This window comes from Pseudophryne corroboree, chromosome 1 (genome assembly GCF_028390025.1).
Source record: "Pseudophryne corroboree isolate aPseCor3 chromosome 1, aPseCor3.hap2, whole genome shotgun sequence".
Lineage (NCBI taxonomy): Eukaryota > Metazoa > Chordata > Amphibia > Anura > Myobatrachidae > Pseudophryne > Pseudophryne corroboree.
In genome coordinates, this window is record NC_086444.1 from 873,311,826 (window position 1) to 873,338,360 (window position 26,535).

A 26,535-nucleotide genomic window follows, 5' to 3' on the forward strand; every position below is an offset into this window, starting at 1 on the left:
ATACACAGCCTGTGCTCCCCAGCCATACACTACACAGCCTGTGCTCCCTGTTCATGCAGGATACACAGCCTGTGCTCCCCAGCCATACACTACACAGCCTGTGCTCCCTATTCATGCAGGATACACAGCCTGTGCTCCCTATTCATGCACTATACACAGCCTGTGCTCCCTATTCATGCACTATACACAGCCTGTGCTCCCTATTCATGCACTATACACCGCCTGTGCTCCCTATTCATGCACTATACATACACAGCCTGTGCTCCCTATTCATGCACTACGTAGCCGGTGTTTCCTATTTATGCACTACGCATCGTATGCTCCCTATTAATGCACTATGCAGCCTGTGCTCCCTATTCATGCACTACACAGCCTGTGCTCCCTATTCATGCACTATACACAGCCTGTGCTCCCCAGTTATGCCAGGGCCGAAACTAGGATTTTTGTCACCTGGGGCAAGGCAGTAATTTGCCGCCCCTCCCCAAAAACAAACAAACAAACAAACAAAAACAAACAAACAAACAAACAAACCCTGTCAGACTAAAATAATCAGATTATCAAACATTTTGAAAAAAGTGGATACTATTGGATAATATTCCCCTGTGTGCCCTAAATGCCCTAAGCATCACATGTCCCCTGAGCAGCATGTTCCACTACATGCCCCCCTGAGTGTCCTCATAGATTGCACAATATCACTGCACTATGGGGGAAATTCAGATCTGATCGTAGCAGCAAAGTTGTTATCAATTGGGCAAAACCATCTGCACTGCAGGTGGGGCAGATATTACATTTGCAGAGTTAGATTTGGGTGAGTTATTTTGTTTCTGTGCAGGGTAAATACTGACTGCTTTATTTTTATACTGCAATTTAGATTTCAGTTTGAACACACCCCACCCAAATCTAACTCTTTCTGCACATGTTATATCTGCCTCCCCTGCAGTGCACATGGTTTTTCCCAACTGCTAACAAATTTGCTGCTGCAATCAGATTTGAATTAGGCCTTATGTCATAACACTTCATCACTGCACTACATCACTATACTATATCCCCTACACGCTGAACTACATCACTACACTACATGCCCTTATGCACTACACTACATACACTATATAGTACATTATGGCCTTCATTCCGAGTTGTTCGCTCGCAAGCTGCTTTTAGCAGCTTTGCACACGCTAAGCCGCCGCCTACTGGGAGTGTATCTTAGCTTATCAAAATTACGAACGAAAGATTCGCAATATTGCGAAAAGACTTCTCTGTGCAGTTTCTGAGTAGCTCGAGACTTACTCTTCCAGTGCGATCAGTTCAGTGCTTGTCGTTCCTGGTTTGACGTCACAAACACACCCAGCGTTCGCACAGACACTCCTCCGTTTCTCCAGCCACTCCCGCGTTTTTCCCAGAAACGGTAGCGTTTTTTCAAACACTCCCATAAAACGGCCTGTTTCCGCCCAGAAACACCCACTTCCTGTCAATCACATTACGATCACCAGAACGAAGAAAAAACCTCGTAATGCCGTGAGTAAAATACCTAACTGCATAGCAAATTTACTTGGCGCAGTCGCAGTGCGAACATTGCGCATGCGCAGTTAGCGGAAAATCGCTGCGATGCGAAAAAAAAATACTGAGCGAACAACTCGGAATGACCACCCATATCCCTACACTACATCCCCCTATAAGCTACACCAAATCCCCCCATCTGGGAGGCAAAGCGGAGGTTGACACTGCTAACTGGAAGTACAGTGCCGATAATAAAGTATGTCTTTAAACTCACCACAAAGCTGCTGTAGTGATACTCGATGAGAGTTGGAGGTTGTCCAGGCTCTTAGTTTCCACTGTCAAGTGGATACAGATGGAGCTGCGCTCATCTGAGGTGTTTCCATCGCAAAGTGCACTCCCGGCGTGTCTAGGCAATCTGTCCGCCTAGTCACGCCAGGAGTGTACAGAGACACTGCCATTCAGAGTGTCTTTGTCCGGGCCTGCGGATGGAGACGCTCTCCATTCAAGTGAATGGGGCGCGTCAACGTTGCGGGCACCCGGCCGGACAGGGACAGGCTTGGCAATAGACGCACCCGTGTGGGCACGCCTAGTCACAGATGGAGCCACGACTAGCGTGGCTCCATCTGTAGCTAGCAAAGTGAGCCTTTGATTTCTGTAACATCAGTGACTTCTCCTGTGAACAAGCAAAAGCGTGGGGCAGCGTGTCCTCTTAATTGTGTGTAGGCGGCAGCTTATCATCGGTGGTTGCTGGGCAGGCAGCCAGGATCATAGACTGCTGAAAAACACAGCACCAACAGCTCTCTTCTATAACTTGCACGGTGCAACGCATGCTAGTCGCAGCACTGCATGGCATAGAAGAGAGTTTAAGACAGTAGCCAGCATAGGAGTGATCCCCAGTACTGGAGCTCACCCGCACAGCGTCTGTGCCAGCTGCGGGCAGACAGGTGGGCCAGAGACACTGCCCTGGGAGTTGTCTGGTGTCTCACTGGAGCAGTAAAGCACTGCCGTTTTAAAAAAACAAAAACCCTATTCCTGTGTAACTCCTCAGTGCCCCTTCAAATTCTGCACCCAGAGCGCATGTCCCCCTTAGCCCCCCCCCCCTAGTTGCGGCCCTGGTTTTGCACTACACAGTCTGTGCTCCCCAGCCATACACTACACAGTCTGTGCTCCTTATTCGTGCACTACACAGCCTGATCCAGTTTTGCACTATAGAATTCTTACATGCTGTATGTATGTGTGTGTATCTTTCTCTCTCTTTCTCTCTAAAAGTGCGCAATACACTACTTTTGAATTCATTATTTAATCTTGTGCATTACAATGCGATTAATTGCAATTTTAAAAATTGCAATTGTTGCCCAGCACTAATATTATATATTGTGCCTGGCTTGTCATTTATTGCCAAACCATAGCTGTGTTAAAACATAATGTTTATTGTTATCCATAAAATAGTAATATTGCACAAAATACAAGACCGGACAGAATGAACAACACAGAAAAACACAATAAACACATAAAATGGGCACGTATGATAGACATTCAAGTTATGCCCATAAATTCTGCCCCTCTTATACCACATTCACATCGCAAATGCCAGGTCGCATCGGGGAAATAAAAACGGGTCCTTCCCGGGTGCGACCCGGCATTCGACCATTTTCATATGCCGAGCGGGTTGCCCTCAGGGGCGGGGACAGAGGCGGCATCGGGGGCGGGTGCGGAAGCGGCGCTGCGAGATGAGATCATCTCCGCGCCGCCTCTCCCTATACTGTGAATATACCGGGTCGATACCAGGTTATTTGTGTGAGGTGAAAGCGGTATTATTGTTGCATCGTACATGAGTATTTACATTCCATAATCCATGTACATAATTTGAAATCCACAGACAAGCGATAAGATATATTGCATGTGTGACAATCTCAATGAGTTTTATAGATCGCAAATGACTACAATAAAAACAAATTATATTGCCTCTGTATCTAATGTACAGTTGCTGTTGCTCAGTTATAGCGGTTTGTACAATAAAGCTTTTCAGCCTGAACATCCACACGTAGTTCTATGCAGGTATAACTTAGAAGACTATACTGTGTCTGAATCCACAGGAGTTTTATGGATGATCTTCAGAGTTGTACTACACGGATACAATGTGTCCAGGAATAATCCACCATTGCATTCCTTTTGCATAGAATTTGAAACAATTTAAACAAAGCGCATGACCCAATATTTGTTTCTTAGCACAAATAATCAATGTTTTCTTGGTAAAGCAATTATATCACATACAAAATAAGGTATATCCTGGGGTGGAAACTATGTTACATGTTTAACTTTCTCAACTAGGTGGATAGAAGGTAATTAAAGGACAATTACACAAATGCTGAACTTACAGGATAAGTCCAAAATATATGAATCGGGGTGCCTTCTGTCCCACAATTTCTCCAACAAAATTTAGAGACCTTGTGACAAACTGCATAGAATATGTATATCAGGAGTATGATACCATGTATTCATTTAAACATAATTTCGGAATGATTAAGACATTTGGACATTTTAAAAATGTTTGTAAATATTTTAGTCCAATCCAATCTGATACGGAAAATTGGAGGTCTGACTCCCACTTGGTTTGTATTGAGAGTCTGTTATCTTCAATAGGGGATAGAATAGTTCCATACCACATAGATATTCCACCCTTCTGTCATGATAGAGTTTAGACATTATATATACAGTATGTTGGTGGTGAAGAGATAGGTTGAGTATGGGATGAATTAGATGTCACCCAGTGCCTTCATTGTAAATATTTATATAAATCTCTTGCAGGAATAGAGAATTGTTCCTGTAGTTGTTGAAATGACTTGAGACCGTCCCCTGACTTCTCCTATTGGTGATCTGAAAAAAAAGAGATTCGACATTTTTACATTTTGGGGATTCCCAAAAAATATTTTTTCAATTATTCAAGAGTGGACTAAGGTAGCAGACTGACGCTTAAATGACAAATTCAGCATTTGTGTAATTGTCCTATAATTACCTTCCATCTACCTAACTGAGAAAATGAAATATATAACATATTTTTCACCCAGGGATATACCTCATTTTGTATGTGATATAATTGCTTTACCAAGAAAACTTCTCTCTTGATTATTTGTGTTAAGAAACAAATATTGTCACACACTCTGTTTAAATTGTTTCAAATTCTATGCAAGAGAATGCAATGGTGGATTATTCCAGGACACATTGTATCCGTGTAGTACAACTCTGGAGATCATGCATAAAACTCCCGTGGATTCAGATACATATATATTGGGACTAATTCTGACTTGATCGCAGCAGCACATTTGTTAGCAGATGGGCACAACCATGTGCACTGCAGGGGGGGACAGATATAACATGTGCAGAGAGAGTTATATTTGGGTGGGGTGTATTCAAACTGAAATCTAAACTGCAGTGTAAAAATAAGATTTTACTTACCGGTAAATCTATTTCTCGTAGTCCGTAGTGGATGCTGGGAACTCCGTAAGGACCATGGGGAATAGCGGGCTCCGCAGGAGACTGGGCACTCTAAAGAAAGATTTAGTACTATCTGGTGTGCACTGGCTCCCCCCCCTATGCCCCTCCTCCAGACCTCAGTTAAGGAAACTGTGCCCGGAAGAGCAGACATTATAAAGAAAGTATTTTGGAATCTCGGGTAAGACTCATACCAGCCACACCAATCACACCGTATAACCTGTGATACACTTATCCAGTCAACAGTATGAACAACAACAGGGCATCAACAATGGATGCCAACATAACATAACCCATTATTAAGCAACTATGTACACGTATTGCAGAAAGTCCGCACTTGGGACGGGCGCCCAGCATCCACTACGGACTACGAGAAATAGATTTACCGGTAAGTAAAATCTTATTTTCTCTGACATCCTAGTGGATGCTGGGAACTCCGTAAGGACCATGGGGATTATACCAAAGCTCCCAAACGGGCGGGAGAGTGCGGATGACTCTGCAGCACCGAATGGGCAAACTCAAGGTCCTCCTCTGCCAGGGTATCAAACTTGTAGAATTTTGCAAATGTGTTCGAACCCGACCAAGTAGCAGCTCGGCAAAGCTGTAATGCCGAGACCCCTTGGGCAGCCGCCCAAGAAGAGCCCACCTTCCTTGTGGAATGGGCTTTTACTGATTTTGGATGCGGCAATCCAGCCGCAGAATGAGCCTGCTGAATCGTGTTACAGATCCAGTGGGCAACGGTTTGCTTTGAAGCAGGAGCACCCAACTTGTTGGGGGCATATAGGATAAACAGCGAGTCAGTTTTCCGGACTCCAGCCGTTCGGGCTACATAAATCTTCAAAGCCCTGACTACATCTAGTAACCTGGAATCCTCCAAGTCACGAGTAGCCGCAGGCACTACAATAGGTTGGTTCAAATGAAAAGATGACACCACCTTCGGCAGAAATTGGGGACGAGTCCGCAACTCTGCCCTGTCCATATGAAAAACCAGATAGGGGCTTTTACATGACAAAGCCGCCAATTCTGACACACGCCTAGCCGAAGCTAATCCCAATAGTATGACCACCTTCCACGTGAGATACTTTAGCTCCACGGTCTTAAGTGGTTCAAACCAGTGGGATTTTAGGAAACCCAACACCACATTGAGATCCCAAGGTGCCACTGGTGGCACAAAAGGGGGCTGAATATGCAGCACTCCCTTAACAAACGTCTGAACTTCAGGAAGAGACGCCAGTTCCTTTTGAAAGAAAATGGATAGGGCTGAAATCTGGACCTTTATGGATCCCAACTTCAAGCCCATAGTCACTCCCGAGTGTAGAAAGTGCAGAAATCTGCCCAGTTGGAATTCCTCTGTAGGGGCCTTCCTGGCCTCACACCAAGCAACATATTTTCGCCATATGCGGTGATAATGCTTTGCTGTCACGTCCTTCCTAGCCTTTATCAGCATAGGAATAACTTCCTCCGGAATTACTTTTTCCGCTAGGATCCGGCGTTCAACCGCCATGCCGTCAAACGCAGCCACGGTAAGTCTTGGAACAGGCAGGGTCCCTGTTGCAACAGGTCCTGTCTGAGAGGCAGAGGCCATGGGCCTCTGTGAGCATTTCTTGCAATTCCGGGTACCAAGGTCTTTTTGGCCAATCCGGAACAATGAGTATTGTTCTCACTCCTCTTCTTCTTACGATTCTCAGTACCTTGGGTATAAGAGGAAGAGGAGGGAACACATAGACCGACTGGAACACCCACGGTGTTACCAGGGCGTCCACAGCTATCGCCTGAGGGTCTCTTGACCTGGCGCAATACCGTTGCAGCTTTTTGTTGAGACGGGACGCCATCATGTCTACCTGTGGCAGTTCCCATCGATTTGTAATCTGAATGAAGACTTCTTGATGAAGTCCCCACTCTCCCGGGTGGAGGTCGTGTCTGCTGAGGAAGTCTGCTTCCCAGTTGTCCACTCCCGGAATGAACACTGCTGACAGTGCTTGTACGTGATTCTCCGCCCACCGAAGAATCCTGGTGGCTTCCGCCATCGCGACTCTGCTTCTTGTGCCGCCCTGGCGGTTTACATGAGCCACCGCGGTGATGTTATCTGACTGAATCAGCACCGGTTGGTTGCGAAGCAGGGGCTCCGCTTGACTCAGGGCGTTGAATATGGCCCTTAGTTCCAGGATATTTATGTGCAGACAAGTTTCCTGACTTGACCACAACCCTTGGAAGTTTCTTCCCTGAGTGACTGCCCCCCACCCTCGGAGGCTCGCATCCGTGGTCACCAGGACCCAGTCCTGTATGCCGAATCTGCGGCCCTCGAGAAGTTGAGCACTCTGTAGCCACCACAGAAGAGACACCCTGGCCCTGGGGGACAGGGTGATCAGCCGATGCATCAGAAGATGCGATCCGGACCATTTGTCCAACAGATCCCATTGAAAGGTCCTTGCATGGAACCAGCCGAAGGGAATGGCTTCGTACGATGCCACCATCTTTCCCAGGACTCACGTGCAGTGATGCACCGACACCTGTTTCGGTTTTAAGAGGTCTCTGACTAGAGTCACAAGCTCTTGAGCCTTCTCCGTCGGGAGAAACACCTTCTTCTGGTCTGTGTCCAGAATCATGCCCAGAAAGGGCAGACGCGTCGTAGGAATCAGCTGCGACTTTGGGATATTCAGAACCCAGCCATGCTGTTGCAACACTTCCTGTGAGTGCGCTACGCTGATCTGCAACTGCTCCCTCGATCTCGCCTTTATGAGGAGATCGTCCAAGTATGGGATAACTGTGACTCCTTGCTTTCTCAGGATCACCATCATTTCTGCCATTACCTTGGTAAATATTCTCGGTGCCGTGGACAGACCAAACGGCAACGTCTGGAATTGGTAATGACAGTCCTGTACCACAAATCTGAGGTACTCCTGATGAGGCGGATAAATGGGGACATGCAAGTAAGCATCTTTGATGTCCAGAGACACCATAAAAGCCCCCTCTTCCAGGCTTGCAATGACCGCTCTGAGCGATTCCATTTTGAACTTGAATCTTTTCAGATAAATGTTCAGGGACTTTAAATTTAATATATGTCTGACCGAACCGTCCGGTTTCGGTACCACAAACATTGTGGAATAGTATCCCATTCCCTGTTGAATAAGGGGAACCTTTACCACCACCTGCTGGAGAAATAGCTTGTGAATTGCCGCTACCACTACTTCCCTTTCTATGGGGGAAGCTGGCAGGGCCGATTTTGGGTAACGTTGAGGGGGCATCACCTCGAATTCCAGCTTGTATCCCTGAGACACAATCTGTATGGCCCAGGGATCCACCTGTGAGCGAACCCACTGGTGGCTGAAATGTCGGAGACGCGCCCCCACCGCTCCTGGTTCCACCTGTGGAGCCCCAGCGTCATGCGGTGGATTTAGTGGAAGTCGGGGAGGACTTCTGTTCCTGGGAACTAGCTGTAAGGTGCAGCTTTTTTCCTCTACCCCTGCCTCTAGCAAGAAAGGAAGCACCTCTGACCTTCTTGCTTCTTTGTGCGCGAAAGGACTGCATTTGGTAATACGGTGCTTTCTTAGGCTGTGAGGGAATATATGGCAAAAAGTTTGACTTCCCTGCAGTAGCTGTGGAAACCAGGTCCGAGAGACCGTCCCCAAACAATTCCTCACCCTTGTAAGGTAACACCTCCATGTGTTTTTCGGAGTCGGCATCACCTGTCCACTGCCGAGTCCACAGGACCCTCCTGGCAGAAATTGACATTGCATTAATTCTAGAGCCCAGTAGGCAAATGTCCCTCTGGGCATCCCTCATATATAGGACAGTGTCTTTTATATGCCCCAGGGTCAGCATAATGGTATCCCTGTCCAAGGTATCCATTTCCTCAGACAGATTATCTGTCCACGCTGCTACAGCACTACACATCCACGCCGACGCAATTGCCGGCCTCAGTAGAGTCCCTGAATGTGTATAAACAGATTTCAGGATACTTTCCTGCTTTCTATCCGCAGGATCCTTCAGGGTGGCCGTATCCTGCGACGGCAGGGCCACCTTCTTAGATAAGCGTGTCAGAGCTTTATCTACCCTAGGGGAGGATTCCCAGCGCACCCTGTCCTCTGGCGGGAAAGGGTACGCCATAAGTAACCTTTTGGAAATCAGGACTTTCTTATCTGGGGAATCCCGCGCTCTTTCACATAACTCATTAAACTCATGTGAAGGGGGAAAAGTCACCTCTTGCTTGTTCTCCCCATACATATAAACCCTCTGGTCAGGGACAGGGTTTACCTCTGATATGTGTAAAATATCCTTCATCGCTATAATCATGTAACGTATAGCTTTTGTCATTTTTGGTTGCAATTTTGCATCATCGTCGTCGACACTGGAGTCAGAATCCGTGTCGACATCTGTGTCAACCATATTGGATAGTGGGCGCTTTTGAGACCCTGAGGGCCTCTGCGCTGTAGGATCAGGCATGGGTTGAGACCCTGACTGTCCCAAGGTATCAGCTTTATCCAACCTTTTATGTAAGGAGTTTACATTATCATTTAACACCTTCCACATATCCATCCAATCAGGTGTTGGCACCGTCGGCGGCGACACGTCAGTCAACTGCACTTGCTCTGCCTCCACATAGCCCTCTTCGTCAAACATGTCGACACACGCGTACCGACACACCACACACACACAGGGGAAGCTCTAAATGAGGACAGGACCCCCACAAGGCCTTTTGGAGAGACAGAGAGAGAGTTTGCCAGCACACACCCCAGCGCTATATAACCCAGGGATTACACAGTAACTTAGTGTTTACCCAGTAGCTGCTGTAATATGATTTATGCGCCTAAATTTATGTGCCCCCCTCTCTTTTTCTCCTTTATACCGTGATTCTGCAGGGGAGAGCCTGGGGAGCTTCCTCTCAGCGGAGCTGTGGAAGGAAAATGGCGCTGGTGAGTGCTGAGGAAGAAGGCCCCGCCCCCTCAGCGGCGGGCTTCTGTCCCGCGATCTCTTGTAAAATAAATGGCGGGGGCTCATACATATAACAGTGTGCCACTGTTTATATGCAGCATTCGCCAGGAGGTATCAATTGCTGCCCAGGGCGCCCCCCCCTGCGCCCTGCACCCTACAGTGACCGGAGTGTGTGGGTTAGTGTGGGCGCAATGGCGCACACCTGCAGTGCTGTGCGCTACCTCATGTGAAGACAGGAGTCTTCTGCCGCCGATTTCGATGTCTTCTCCGCTTCTGCCGGCTTCTGTCTTCTGGCTCTGCGAGGGGGACGGCGGCGCGGCTCCGGGAACGGACGACAAGGTCAGGTCCTGTGTTCGATCCCTCTGGAGCTAATGGTGTCCAGTAGCCTAAGAAGCGCAACCTAGCCGCAGTTAGTAGGTTTGCTTCTCTCCCCTCAGTCCCACGTAGCAGAGAGTCTGTTGCCAGCAGAAGCTCTCTGAAAATAAAAAAACTAACTAAAATACTTTCTTATTAGCAAGCTCAGGAGAGCTCACTAAAAACACCCAGCTCTGTCCGGGCACAGATTCTAACTGAGGTCTGGAGGAGGGGCATAGGGGGAGGAGCCAGTGCACACCAGATAGTACTAAATCATTCTTTAGAGTGCCCAGTCTCCTGCGGAGCCCGCTATTCCCCATGGTCCTTACGGAGTTCCCAGCATCCACTAGGACGTCAGAGAAAATAAAGCAGCCAGTATTTACCCTGCACAGAAACGAAATAACCCACCCAAATCTCTCTCTGCACATGTTATATCTGCCTGCCCTGCAGTGCACATGGTTTTGCCCAACTGCTAACAAACTTGTTGCTGCGATCAACTCAGAATTACCCCCATTCTTCTAAGTTATACCTGTATAGAACTACTTCTGTGGATGTTCAGGCTGAAAAGCTTTATTGCACAAACAGCTATAACTGAGCAACAGCTACTGTACGTTACATACATATGCAATATAATGTATTTTTATTTGTAGTAGTATGTGATCTATAAAACTCACCGAGATTGTCACACATGTAATAAATTTGATGGGTTGTCCGTGGATTTCAAATTATGTACGTGGATTATGGAATGTAAATACTTATGTACGATGCTACAATAAGAGGGGCAGAATATTTAACATACATGTCCATTTTATGTGTTTCTGGTGTTTTTCTGTTTTGTTCACTCTGTCCTGTCTTGTATTTTGTGCTATATTACTATTTTGTAGATACCAATAAACGTTATGTTGTAACACAGCTATGCCTGCACTGCCCATCTTGCCTTTTTAGTGTCACACTGGATAATCAGCGTTGCTGTGGACACTCCCTGATGCTGAGCACGGCTGTCACCTGCCTCCATTCATTCCTGGACCCCCAAAGCAGTATCAGCACACTGATGTAGGTAGGTGGGGTCGCAGCCCCAAAGAGATGGAGAGATTAGGCAGATGTAATCTCACTGTGAGCAAGCAGAATACGGTTTTGCCGGATAGACCTTGTGCTGGATGGCACCCAGAGGCGGAGTCTCTGGCAGTGGCTAGATTAGTGACAGGAGAAAAGGAGATTGGAATCAATAGGAGGACTCTTGCGGGGGGGCCACGGGAACTGGAGTGGGTGTGCCCAATGCATTTCTGAATGCAGCAGAGAGCCCGTGCCTCTGCATAAACTTTTGCTGATCCCACTGCTGCTTCCCCGTTCCGGCAGTCTGCATATCCCCGCTCTGGTGGCCAGTTTTTTCTCCTCCTTCTGTGATGGAATACGGCACAGAGGTCAAATCCAGTTAAGTTGTGATGTATTACAGGGTATCAATTGTGGTCTGATGATATGCATGGAAAATTATACCCCCTGAATTGGCATGACTGTTGGGCAAGAGAATGTGGAATGGTCTGATGGCAATTGGTGAGAACTGAAGGGTATTAAAGGGATTTTGGTGATGTATGGTAAAAATTAAAATAAACATGGGTTTGGTATGTTATGGTGGTATTTATCCTGTTGACATGATTAGAATGTCAACATAACATTCCCAGTGGTTCAGCAATCTCCTTACCTGGTCTGGCGGCTCCAGAGGTGTCCACTGGTCCAGCAGGGTGTCAGCCGATGCAGAACTCCATTGGTGAGTTACTAGCCCTAATCCTACCCCCGCAGCCTAACCCTAATGTTGGCGTTCTTCGGAAGGTTGACTTTTCATATGCCAACATTTTGTAATGTCAACAAGTTCCATGTTGACATTCAACAATGTTTACATTGTCATTGTTGATATCGTGACTGCACCCCATAAATACTGTACCATACAGTATTACCCACAATTCATAGTACACCACAGTTGTAGCAATGCGTTGACACCAAAATTATGCACTTCAAAATTTAAATGTGTCCTCCGTAATCAGCACCCTACCAAAAAAATCCTAAAGTGATCATTAATATGGAGTTTAGCTATAATATATTCTCACTATGGAGCATATTTTTTTTTAACCACTTCTGCCCTAAAAATATGCGGAAACTGCTATTCCCATGTGTTTAAAGGCAGAATTAAGTATCCTTCAGATCAGCAGCAGTGTAGCTGGTGCGTTGCGCTAGGGCCCACCCCAATGACGGGGCCGGCAGCATTACAATGTGTCAGATTGACTAATTATATACTGACGCCGTTGTGTGCTGGGCCAGGCATATAGCAAAGCCTGAGTGTACTGGAGAAGAGCAGTGGGGGAAGGAGTAGGAAGCCGCAGCGATGTCATCACCCTAAATAAAGGGTTATGAGATCAATCACCATAAAGATGCATATACACGGTGCAACTTTAACTACCTATATGGACTATATAGTCCACATCAGTAGAAAACATAGTACATATCGCACTGTGTGTATACAGCTTACATGCCGATGCGCGCGCCTGCAGGGCCGGTATTGCAAGAAAAAAAATACACTGTGCAAGCAGGTCAATTTTGACTAGAAAGTGTACAGTCTAGTTTCTAGTATATTCAAAATTGTACATAGCCAAATTGCACCGTGTGTATAGTCAAAATTGGTGGTTCTGGGCGTCCAGGGAGTTCAAGGGAACTCGCAAAGCCAAAATCGGGCTTTAGGCAGAATCGCACCGTGGGTATGCAACTTTAAAAAGTCAGCACACAGTACTGGTCTAATTCAGTACCCGCTGGCCACACACTACATGAGGGATGCACTGTAAGCACAAGAAAGTATGTTCTGTCATGAAAATTAAAAATGTAAATCCAGGGCACAATAAAAATTTTTTATATATATATATATATATATATATATATATATATATACACATACACACATACATACACACACACACACATACATACACATATATATATATATACACACATACATACACACATACATATATATATATATATATACACACACACACACACACACACACACACACACACACATTAGACGCAGAGGTACCTCTCACTGATGAATACACTCAGGAGAATGTACGACAGATCAATCTGCAGTTAGGAGTATATTTCCCTACTGTTGTCAAGTGGAATAAAATCTTTTCTATAAGACAAAAAGAAGGTGAAGCTGCTTCTGAATATTTCCATCGAGCACTGCAGGAAATGGCTAGATACACAAGGGTCGAGGACATTAAGGAAAATGTACATCATAGAGAGGTAGCTGTGTCCGTATTAATGGACGGCTTGAAAGAAACGTTGAGAACAAGGGTACAAACCACTCAACCTAACTGGAGAGGTATTTCGGTGGTTGCATTAAGAGAGTCCGCTATCGAGCACGATCGGAACATCATTAAGCACAGGGAATCACAGGGGGATAAGCTGATGACCGTAAGTATCAAAGCCCTGACAACGAAGCCACATCAGCCTAAACCCCAGACCCCTGATGGTAAGTCGTATGTAGTAAAATGTTATAATTGCCAGAGGGAAGGACATTACTCACGGAACTGTAATTATAAAAGCAACGTATATCGACCCCCTAGACCAGAACATGACTCACAGCATAACACACGTAATTGGGATCAGGGACCGCATAGGAGGAATTATGAGCCACATGCAGGGGAAACAAGGAGGTACCCACCTAGGAAGGACTGGCAGACCTCTGGAAATTCTCAGCTACCCCCCTCACATATTGTAGCTGCCAGCGCGCTGCGGGAGGGTCACAACATACAATAGGGGTTAGGCCACACCTGTAGTTTGCAGCCAGTGAATTTGATTGCTAGCCTTGGAAATGAACCCGAGGTTACAGTTGACGTAGCTGGTAGATCACTACCTTTCCTTGTAGATACAGGGGTGGCCAGGTCAGTGTTAAATTCAACGGTAGGTATGAAAACCACGGGTAAAACAATTTCAGCAATGGGGGTAACAGGAGTAGTGCAACACTATCCCTTAAGTAGACCAGCAGAGTTTACGATAGGGCCTTTGCAGACCAAGCATTCTTTTTTGCTAGCTGCATCGGCTCCGATTAATCTACTTGGGAGATTTATTGTGCAAGATGGGGTGTGTCATATTGTACTCCTGAGGGTGTCTTCTTAGATATACCCGAGAATCACGTTCAGGAAGTGCAGGATATGTTAGACACCCCACAAAGGTTAATGTCACACTCTGCTGTTATAGACAGGTGTCCATCCAAGGTAGAGGAAATGATCTCCCAGATACCGGAATCCCTCTGGACCAAAGATGGACAAGACACTGGATTGATGGCAAATGTAGCTTCTGTAGTTGTGCAAGTAAAAGATGGTAGGATAGCTCCAAAAATCCCACAGTATCCTCGGAAGCCAGAGGTGGAATTAGGAGTGTACCCAGTCATACAGCGCTTGCTACAACAGGGCATCCTAGTTAGGACGTCCAGCACTGTCAATAGTCCCATCTTCCCTGTGAAAAAGAGTGGGGGGAGGGGTTACAGGCTAGTGCAGGATCTAAGGGGGATAAACAAGATAGTTGAGAGCCAATTCCCCGTAGTGCCAAATCCAGCTGTCATCCTCATGCAAATTCCCCCTACTGCGAAATTTTTCACTGTCATTGACCTCTGTTCCGCTTTCTTTTCGGTCCCTCTGCACCCTGACAGCCAATATTTGTTTGCATTTACATACAGAGGAGTACAGTACACCTGGACTCGTCTCCCCCAAGGTTTCATTGACAGCCCAAGTATATTCTCCCAGGCTTTGCATGACTGTTTACAATCCTTTCAACCTGAGAGCGGATCAGTATTAATACAGCATGTAGATGACTTACTGCTGTGTTCAGATTCACTTGAAGCATCCTTGAAAGACACGAAACAGCTTCTGTTTCACCTTTCTAATACGGGACACAAGGTTTCAAAGGATAAGTTACAGTTGTGCCAGACCAAGGTGAAATATTTGGGACATTACTTGACACAAGGACTGAGACACCTTACCGCTGATAGAATACAGGCAATTCGCGACATGACTCTGCCACAAACCCAGCAGCAGATCCGCACTTTCCTTGGAATGTGTGGGTACTGCCGAAACTGGATCCCAGGGTTCTCCATACTGGCTTTACCTTTGCAGGAAATGGTCTCCTCGAACAAACCAGATCGGATCTCTCACACAGATGAGTCCGAACTGGCATTTGAGAGACTTAAACAATGCCTATCACAGGCACCTGCATTAGGCATGCCAGATTATGGGAAACCTTTTGAGTTGTACGGTACGGAAAGTGCTGGGTGTGCGGCAGGTGTCCTAACTCAGAGACATGGTGATGCCAGCAGGCCGGTAGCTGACTACAGTGCACAGTTGGACACCGTAGCACGGTCTCTCCCCACATGCTTGCGAAGTGTTGCAGCGATAGCATTGCTAGTGAGTAAAAGCGAAGATGTAGTGTTGGGACACAACCATCCATACACCTCATGCAGTATCAGCCTTACTGAACTCTGCCCAAACCAGACATGTCTCATCAGCACGGTTTACAAGGTGGGAATTAGCACTAATGGCACCTGTAAACATCGCCATAAAGAGATGCAGCGCACTAAATCCTGCAACTTACCTCCCGGGTATGCCTGGACAGGCACAAAGGGTGGAGGATGAGAGTGATGGTGAAGGAGGATTTAGTACAGACACTGACACACATGATTGTATGGAATATCTGAACCAAACTTTCACTGCAAGACCCGGCATTAGTGGCAACCCACTGGAAGGCGTAGATTTTACTTTTTACACCGACGGTAGTTGCCACAGACAGACGGACTCGGGAGACTTGTGTACTGGATACGCAGTCGTAGATGACAAAGGTATCATAGAAGCTGAACCCCTGGGCCCACCGCACTCAGCACAAGTTGCTGAGCTGGTCGCCCTAACCAGAGCGTGTGAATTGGCTAAGGGTAAGTCAGCCAATATTTATACAGATGCTAGGTATGCCTTTGGACTAGTGCATGATTTCGGGGCCTTATGGCGCCTTAGAAATTTCATGACGGCAGCTGGCACACCTGTAGCGCATGCATCCCATATAAAAAGGCTTCTAACAGCGATACAGGAACCTGACAGAGTGGCCATTATCAAGTGCAAAGCCCACACTTACAGTCAAGACCCAGTGTCACTTGGTAACAGCCGGGCAGACCCGAAGCTGCTAAATCAGCAGCCAGCACCCCCATACAGACAGATATCACACAACTGATGGTATTCAATACCGTCAACACACAAAAATTAAGTGAAATGCAAAATTTGTGTTCTCCACAGGAAAAGGCAGTCTGGAGGTCAAAAGGATATGGCCAGGAGTCCTCAGGACTCTGGACAGATGGACAAGGTAAGCCAGTAGCCCCCAGAGCATATCTTCCAAGCTTAGCTGAGGCGGCACACGGTCTGACTCATCTGGGCAAAGAGGGTATGTGTAAGCTGGTGAGAGCCTACTGGTGTGCGCCAGGATTCTCTTCTCATGAGGGTAAGAGAGCAATGACATGTCTTACCTGCTTGAGGAAGAATATTGGAAAGTCAATACCAACAGAACCATCCCATATCCCGCCAACAGACGGCCCTTTTCAGGTAATACAAATTGATTTCATACAGTTGCCACCCTGCAGAAATTTAAAGTATGTGTTAGTTTGTATTGACGTGTTTTCAAATTGGGTAGAAGCGTTCCCCGCTGCCACAAATACTGCTACGTTCACTGCAAAGAAAATCGTGCAGGAATTTGTGTGCACATATGGTATCCCTAGGATAATTGAAAGCGATAGGGGTACCCATTTTACAGGTGAAGTCTTTCAGGTAATGTGCAAACTGATGGGAATTAATAGTAAGCTGCATACTCCGTACCGCCCACAGGCAGGTGCGAAAGTGGAAAGAGTAAACAGCACTATTAAGAACAAGCTGAGCAAAGTGATGGCTGAAACTGGATTGTTATGGCCAGAAGCTTTGCCACTTGTATTGTACAGCATCAGAACCACTCCCAGGTCCCCCCTTAACCTATCACCCTTTGAGATTCTTTTTGGTCGACAACCCCATGTAATGATTGACCCCCAGGATGATTTGAAATGCAATAATGAGGTGACTGTAAAATATATGGTTAAGATGAGCCAGCAGTTGAGAAATCAAAACAGAAATCTAAAGCTGGTGATTCCTGACCTACCAAACAGTAATTGTCATGACATTGAACCTGGGGATTATGTAATGATTCTAAATTTTCTACGCTCAGGTTGTCTTATTGACCGGTGGGAAGGACCGTACCAAGTCTTACTGCCCAGCACGACAGCATTAAAGGTTGCCGAGAGAGAGACTTGGGTCCACTCGTCCCACTGTAAGGTCGCTGACCCAGAGAAAGCCCGTGACAAAGAGCAGAGTGTAGAGGAAATCGTATCACTGGAGTGCCTGTTCCAGGAAGGTTGAGAGGCAGGATTGTTGTCACGGCACCTGAGCACAGAGAACTACAAGACCAGAGGCGGTTGTCGCACCAAATTTCTTTTTTCTTTTTATTATTTTCTCCATCTCCCATTACCCTCCTTTTCCCCCCTTCCTTGCTCCATTTTCTCTCCCCTTAGCAAGATGGACTTACCCCAAGAGACTGCATTCCGGGTTTTCCTGTTGACCCTGTTGTTGACCAGAGCAGTCTGTTTCGGTGAGAGTACCAGAGAGGTCGAGAAAGGATCTGGAATGGGTTCTGATGGAAAGGACGGATTTGTAGAATTCCAAGAGCAACACATCCATCGAACAAAGGCGAGTATCAGAAAACAATCTGGTAGTCAAGAAACTAGGAGGCACTTTGAAGGGTTATTGGCTGAGTAAAATTGTATTTGTAGAAACTGTGAAAACATAGTTGAGTACGGGTGCATCCAGAGATGTCAGTCCAGCCTTAATATCAACATGGACCGTCATCCATTGAGTGATTATCACTCATTAGTGGGTAAGGTTTTAAACCAAACAGAATGCTGGGTGTGCTCACAAGTACCTCAAGGTCAGAGCAAGTCAGGACTAGTACCGTATCCTTTAACAATAGATGAGGTACTTGAATTAAGGGGTGGGAGACCGGTGGACAAGAAATTTAATATTTCTAGGCCCCCTAGTTTGAAGCTTCACCAATATCATGTGGATAGATCCTTAGTATGTTTCAACATTTCCAATTCCCAAAAGCTGGGAAATTGGGAAGTGACATGGAATAACCAAACCATGGCATTTTCACACATAGCCGACAGAATACCCGTAGACACTGAACTTATATGCCAATTAGCCGACGGTGGAAGGTATTTTTGGTACAGGTATACTCTAGGAAGTAGGACCATGTGGGTTGGAGAAGTATCACCAGGGTACTGTGCGCATATCATACAGCCTGATACGTGTACTGAACAGATGAGAGAGTTAGGGATAGGATTTTTCACTTGGAAGGTTTGCAATATGGTAATGTCATATTCTGTCCCATATGTTCTCTCCGATGATGCATATTTCATATGCGGGAGGAAGGCATATAAGTGGCTTGCCCCAAACTCAGAGGGATTGTGTTACATTGGAAGAGTGTTGCCAGAAGTTATGACCATAACCCATAATAAGATGAAAGACGTTCACCGCAATGCTCAAGCTCCTTACACTCACACTCACTATGAACACATCGTTAAGAGACACCTTATAGATAGGACAGAGCACGCAGCCTCTAATTTGATCCACGAATCCACCGGGATTCAATTCCTACTCGCGTTAGATATCACCCGTACCGCCAGAGGAATTATAAATTATAGGTATATCCATGCGCTAGCGAACCTGATAGATAATATCACCGAGATGTATGATGACACCTTCAGGTACACAGGGAGGGAATTGCAAGCTTACAAAATGGAACTGATCCAGCACAGGATGGTTCTAAATTATATCACAGCAGTGACAGGCGGGTACTGTATCACCTTAGCAACTCAGTATGGTGTGAAGTGCTGCACATACATTACAAACAGCACTGATAACCCAACTGAGGTCATAGATCAAAAGATGGACGATATCTTGCAATTGAAGTGGGAGTTCCGGAGGAGACACAACCTTACCCTTACTGCTGTGAGTAATGAACTGACCGGCTGGGTCTCATGGTTGAACCCACGCAATTGGTTCTTAGGTTTAGGAGAATGGGCTCAAAATGTTATCGTGAGTGTAGGAAAGTTTCTCCTTTGTATCCTGGGAGTTGTCATAATGATTGGTTTGATATTTAGGTGTGTTCGAATTTTAACGCGGCGCAAGCGCAGTACCAAAGTGATGAGTTTGAGGAGCAGTGGCATTGTTACAACAACTGATTTAATTTATGACCCATCAATAGAGACAATGTTGTGATAAGACGTGATTCCACGGTCCGTTTTTTTTCACCCGTTTCTCCTTTGTTTTCCCTCAAGCAAAAAAAAATACATCCATTCGGAAAAGACTTTGATGAACAATACATCCATTCGGAAAAGACTTTTGATGAACAATACATCCATCCAGAAAGGACTTTGATTAACACTTTCAGCAAAGATACACCCATCCGGACAAGACTTCAACCAACACCTAAGAACGATTGCACAAATGTTATGTGATTGTATTTGTGATACGTGTCTTATCTTCATCTTTACAACCTTCAGGTAGTGACACACATAGTCGACAGGTGATATATATACATATATTAGCATTCACATGTGTTTCCCCCTCCATGTATCATCAACTAAATGTGCACCCCATTTGTTGGAACAAGAAGCCGAAGAGAGCTCGGTAGTGTTTGTTGGCCCACTTACAGACCCTTAATACGGGATGAGAAGGATTTAATGTATACTTCGCAATACCTCGAAGCTTATCTAGAACATGTACGGCACGATGATACATGCCCCTCAGACATGGATTTCATACATACATGCTTTTACTATCCCACTAGGTCATACATTTCCCGCCTACTCCTCTCATCTTACCATCAAATTATTTTATAGATATTGTATTGTATATTTTTCTGTTTAATGTTTAGATAGTGGCAGTTATTGTTGACTGCCAAAGGGTGGACTGTCAAAGTCGAAAAATATTGTAATGCATATGCCTTGTACTAACCCCCATGCACATGCCCGCTGCGCATGCACTCAGTCTGCCGTGCGTGCACATGTCCGCAATTTGCGTAACGGAGCTTTTCACGGCCATGCACCTTAGCGCGTGGTATGCGCATTTACGGTAGAGTTTGTGAACGCATAGACGGTTATTAGAACATTACATATTTAACCCAAATAGTGTACATTTTAGATATAGTTCCCCTAGACCATGTCAACGAGTATTAATAGATAAAACAGTTCCTGGACAGAGAGATTTGCATGATAGGAAGGGTCAGATAAAGGTTGGAAGGTGATGTAAAGTATCCAGCTGTAGGGTATTTTGAGGGTAACATTCCGGTGTTGGTTAGAGAAAGATCGCTTGTTCCTGCGTATAGTTATGTACAAAAGTAGAATATGAACATTAACTGTATTTACTGTATATTATATATGCGGTGGGAATCCAGAGGATACCACCCACAAGAGCAGTTGGGGAAAGACATCGCCCACCCTTTCAAATCCACCTATGACCTCTTCTGTAATGTAAAGACACATCCCTGTGTCCAATGGACAATGAGATTACAGTGACCATTGTATTGTGTATGCATGTTGTGTATAAAAATCCCATTGTTGCCTGGCCGGTCAGAAGACTCTGAACGTTATCTGTATGACCAGCGGAGGACCGGCCGGGTTGCGCTTGCGAACATTCTCACGTATGTACATTCTCTGTAGCCATTATTCTGTTTAGATTTACTTGTTAGCCTGTAGTGTATGATTTGTATTGTTTTACCTTTTGGAATTAATCCACTGTGGCCTTAGAACCCTGTGGTTGCAACTACAAATCAGTGTTGTGTTTTCACTTTCCTGCAAGGGCTTTATAGTGTATTAATCTGTATAAGGTGTATAAGCATTGATAAGGTGTACGCACTGCGGGTACTTTGTACCGCCAGCGCTACTTAATGTTTAAAGGTATTACATCATTACAGCACTTCGCTGTTAAGGGTTTAAAGTGTAAGCATATCATTACATTGTATCATTAACAAGGTTTAAAGGTTATCAATTGTGTGCGCGCTCGCTGTGTGTACTCTGTACACTCAGCGCGGCGTGTGTACGCCAAGTGCGTACCACGTGCAGGACTCTGTACGCAAATAGCATACAAAGTGCGTAGCACGTGTATTCAGTTTAGCGGCCATAGCGGCTCCACGGTAATAGTGTATCTAGAGGTATAGCTTTTCGGTCTAAGATAATATCGACATTATCACAGTGTAGGCGTGGAAGTGCAAGGTGAGGGGAAGTATAGGAAAGCAATGTAGTGTAGGAGAGCACTGTATGCAGGTTGAGGGGTAGTGTAGCAGAGCAGTGTGTATGGGGAGGGGGTGCAAGGTGAGGAGTAGCATAAGAGAGCAGTGTGTGCAGGAAGGGGTGTAGGTTAAGGGGTAGTGTAGGATAGCAGTGCCTTTGAGGAGGTGGAGCGAAGTAGTGTAGGAAAGCAGTGTCTGTGTGGAGATTGGTTACAGGGTGAGGGTTGGTGTAGAAGAGCAATGTGTGAGGGGAGGGGAATGCAGAGTGAGCAGTAGTGCAGAAGAGCAATGTGAACTGGGTGGTTGTGAAGGGTAGTCTAGGACTCCTAGGAGAGCAGTGGGTGCAGCTAGGACTTGCAGGGTGAGGGGCGGAGTAGGAGAGCAGTATGTGCAGGGAGGTATATAGGGTGAGGAGTAGTAAAGGAGAGTGTGGGGTGGGATGGGGTGTAGGGTGAGGGGAAGTGTAAGAAAGCATTGTGTGCTGGGAGGGGGAGTAATTGTCGGGAGGAGGAGGTGCGGATTATTGTAGTAGAGCAGTCTGTGTGTGTGTGCGGGTCAGGTGCAGTGTGAGGGGTGGTGTAGGAGAGCAGAGTGTGAGGAGAGAGGGTGCAGGTTGAGGGGTAGTTTAGGAGAGCAGTACGTACAGGCAGGGGGTTCAGGGTAAAGGGGAGGAGGGAGTGCAGGGTGAAGGATAATGCACTAGAGCAGTGTGTGCAAGGAGGGTGTGCAGGGGAAGGAGTAGTGTAGACCAATGTGTGCTGGGTGGGGGTGATGGGTGGTCTAGGAGAGCAGTGGGTGCCTGGAATGGTTGCAGGGTGAGGGGTAGCGTAGGAGAGCAGTATGTGCAAGGAGGCGGTGTAGGGTGAGGAGTAGTAAAGGACAGCAGTGTGTGGTGGGATGGGGTGCAGGGTGAGGCTTAGTGTAACAAAGCAGTGTGTACTGGGAGGGGAAGCAAGGTCAGGGATAGTGTAGGAAAGCAATGTGCAAGAAAGGGGCGCAGCATGAGAGGTATAGTAGAAGGGACTCAGAGAGAGGTGAAGACACGTTGCCAAAAAATTGGGACTGAGAGGACGACTAAGGAAGAGCTGGAGACACTGAGAAAAAATAGTGATTTAGATAAAGAGGACTGAGGGAGTGGTGGAGACACTGAGAAAAAATAGTGATTTAGATAAAGAGGACTGAGGGAGTGGTGGAGACACTGATGGAAAAATAGTGATTTAGACACAGAAAGGTGGGGCTGAGTGAGTGGTGAAAGGACAGAGGAAAATAATAGGGACTGAGGGGGGTTGAGGGAGTGGTTGAGATACTGAGACAAATAGGGAATCATAGAAAAAGAGGGATGAGGTGGATACACTGAGCTGAGTGGATAACTGAGAGAGCGGGGGAATTGAGAGAGAGGTTGAGACACAGAAAGTTAGCAGAGAGACACAGTGGACAACTTGTGACAGAGAAAATTAGCTATGAGATTTAGAGGCACTGAGGAAAAATAGTGACTCAAAGAGGGATGAGAGAGTTGAATACACTGTGAAAAAAATAAGGACTAACAGAGACGGGTTGAGGAAAGGTGGAGGCAGTTGAAAAAAATAGGGACTCAGAGAAAGGGGGCGGAGACAGAAGTGAATACACTGAGGAAAAAAGAAAAGATTCAGACAGGGGGCTGAGGAAGAAGAGGAGACATTGGGGGAGCTCAAAGAGAGGTGGAGACGGGGTGGACTGGAAAATATAGGGACTTACAGAAAAGGGAGCTGAGAGATTGAGAGACTTAGTAAAAAAAAAAACGGATTCAGAGAGAGGGGGACTAAAGGACACTGACAGAAAAAGGGATTTAGAGTGAGAGACAACTGAGGGAGAGATACAGATACTGTGCAGGAGTTGGGGACACTCACCGGGGCTGGAAGCTGCTGATCCTGGGGCCTGGGCCACACTGCTGGGCAGCGCCACTCATGTCACTGGGCGTCCCTCATTTCCAAGTCGCTGCTAGGCCGGAGTTGCTGCTGCTGTATCCCATGGTGGGGGTACAAGGGCAGTGACTGGGGAAAGGAGGCGGGGCCTGGAGAAGAGTGCTAATGGCTTGGGTGCCGGATCCCATGGTGTGGGTACATACTGTACATGCGAGGTCTGTGAGACTGGGGGAAGGAGGTGGGGCCTGGGTAGAACTGCTGGGGTCCGGATCCCATAATGCATGCGGGTGCAAGGGCAATGGCTGGGGAAGGCGGCGGAGCCTGGAGCTGCTGAGGTCCGGGTCCCACTGTGCAGGTACAAGGACAATGACTGGGTGAAGGAGGCGGGGCCTGGAGCGGGGAGCTGCTGAGGTACAGGTCCCATGGTGCAGGTACAAAACCAGGGAGCTGCTGGGGTTCAATTCAATGGTGGTTTGGGTCACACTGTGGGGCATTGCCACTCATGTCACAGGGCACCCTCCATCTCCATAGTGCCGGTATGAGGGCAGTGTTTGGGAAGGGAGTGATCAGGTCTGCTGTTGTGGGGAATCAAGGATCTGAGCAGGGCTGCTGCAGAGCTAGATAGCTTATTAGGAGTCAGACTGATGTGAAGGTTAGGGCTGCTGGGTTTGTGAGGGAGGGGGGACAGGGGATGCCACCGGAGCTCAGTGTGGGGATGTGAGGGAGGGTGGGACAGGGGATGCCACCGCAGCTCAGTGTGGGGATAGGAGGGAGGGGGAGACAGAGGACGCCACTGGAGCTTAGTGTGGGGATGGGAGGGGGGAGGCGGGGATGCCACTGGAGCTCAGTGTGGGGATGGGAGAGAGGGGGAAGACAGGGGATGCCTCTGGAGCTCAGTGGGGGGGGGGGGGGGGTGGGAGAGAGGGGGAGACAGGGGATGCCACCGGAACTCAGTGTGTGGATGGGAAGGAGGGCAGGGGACGGACGGACAGGGGAGGCCACTGGAGCTCAGTGTGGGGCTGGGGATGCTACCAGAGCTCAGTGTGGGGATGGAGAGGGGACAGGAGAGGACACCAGAGCTCAGTGTGGGGATGGGAGGAGGGCAGACTGGGGATGCCACCGGAACTCAGTGTGTGGATGGGAAGGAGGGGGGGGGGGGGACAGGGGAGGCCACTGGAGCTCAGTGTGGGGCTGGGGATGCTACCGGAGCTCAGTGTGGGGATGGAGGGGGGGAGGGGTAGGGGAGTCCACAAGAGCTCAGTATGCGGATGGGAGGGGTGGACTAGGGATGCCACCGGAGCTCAGTGTGGGGATGGGAGGGGGACAGAGAGGCCACCGGAGCTCAGTGTGGGGATGGGAGAGAGGGGAAGACAGGGGTCACCACCGGAGCTCAGTGTGTGGATGGGAGGGAGGGGGGACAGGGTCATCACAAGAGCTCAGTGTGGGGATTGGAAGGGGCAGACAGGGGACACCATCAGAACTAAGTGTGGGGATGGGAGGGGGGAGACAGGGGTCACCATCGTAGATCAGTGTGGGGATGGAAGGGAGGGGGAGACAGGGGAGGCCACCGGAGCTCAGTGTGGGGAAGGGAGGGAGGGGGGACAGCTTACCCTCCAACTGTACCTTTTTGGCAGGTACAGTACCTTTTTATTATGGTCTGTACTGATTTTTTACTCTCCAAATGTCCATTGAAAGTATAGGAAAGGGGACATGGCCACACCCACTTCCCTAATGTGTACCGATTTTTATGTGTAGAATGTTGGAGGGTATGGGACAGGGGTCCCCATCTGAGCTTAGCTTGGGGATGGGAGGGGGGAGACAGGGGATGCCACCAGAGCTCAGTGTGGCAATGGGAGGGAGGTGGGACAGGGGATGCCACCAGAGCCAAGTGTGGTGAAGAGCCAAGTGTGGTGATGGTGGGGTGGCCCCGGAGCTCTTGCCAGGGATGGGCTGGCTGCGCTGTTACTTACTGCCTGGTGAAGAGCAGTCCGCATATAAAAAAAACTTCCTGTTGTGATGGAGGCATGGGCTGGGTACTATTGCCCAGCAGTAAACAGAGGCAGCATGGAGCTCTGGCCGCCGCCCTAGCCAGGGACAATGTGCCTGCTGTGACTCACTGTGAGGGTAGTTTCTGCCCACCTTCCCCTCCGGATGGTGAAATGTTTATGCTCTGGTGCCAGGCACTGCCTAGATCTTGCAGACGTACCTGGCACGTTTAAAGAGACGATGCTACTGAGTGGAGTCACCAAGTCATCTTCCTCGGCAGCAGGTAGGGGGGGGCATAGCTGGGTGTCACTAGCATGCGGTTGTAGTAATTATACCCAGCCACTGCACGCCCACCCACGCTCTAGCCAGCACCGCACGCTCGCCCATCCACTGCACGCCCTCCCTAACAAGCCACTGCACGCTGGCCCACCTGCCCTAGTCACAGGTCTGCAAGGAGTACGCTTGCTATGGGACCCGGCCACTCAGAGAGCCCCATAGCACCGTTCAGACTCTTTTTTTTTTTGTCACCTTAAGTTGCGTGCAGTGGATGGCAAGTTGAGGTGATAAAAAAAGAAGAATCTAAATGGTGTTATTGGGCTCCCTGAGCAGCTAGGTCCCTTAGCAAGCGTACTCCTTGCACACACTGCGCGGACCTGTCCAGATGCCCTAGGGGCCTAGGCAATTGCCCATTCTGCCGATGGGCTAAGGCCAGCTCTGCCAGCGCAACACACCCAGCTGGCTGCCACATAGAGCACTTTAAGATTTGAATTTCCCGGCATTGCAGTGAATAAATTAGATGACGTCACTTACTGAGCTTACAGCCACCTCTGGCACAGCATGGACCTTATTAAACTCTGTAATTAGAGCAGTGTCAGGGCTAATAATCACACAGCATCCCCCCATCAACCACAAAACTCCCCCACCACCTTGTATAACAAACACCGCTAATTCCACTTACACACAAGAATTTCAGTTT

At 47.5% G+C, this 26,535-nt stretch overlaps 1 protein-coding gene across 1 annotated transcript in view; it reads right to left on the reverse strand.

The window, feature by feature from the left end:
- Nucleotides 1–2,945: 2,945 nt before the first annotated feature.
- Nucleotides 2,946–26,535, reverse strand: part of B4GALT1 (beta-1,4-galactosyltransferase 1) — a 219,353-nt gene continuing 195,763 nt past the window's right edge. The window contains exon 6 of the mRNA XM_063920061.1: nt 2,946–4,374. Within this exon, the coding sequence (XP_063776131.1) occupies nt 4,287–4,374 (88 nt within the window). The 3' untranslated portion in view covers nt 2,946–4,286. The remainder of the gene's footprint in view (nt 4,375–26,535) is intronic.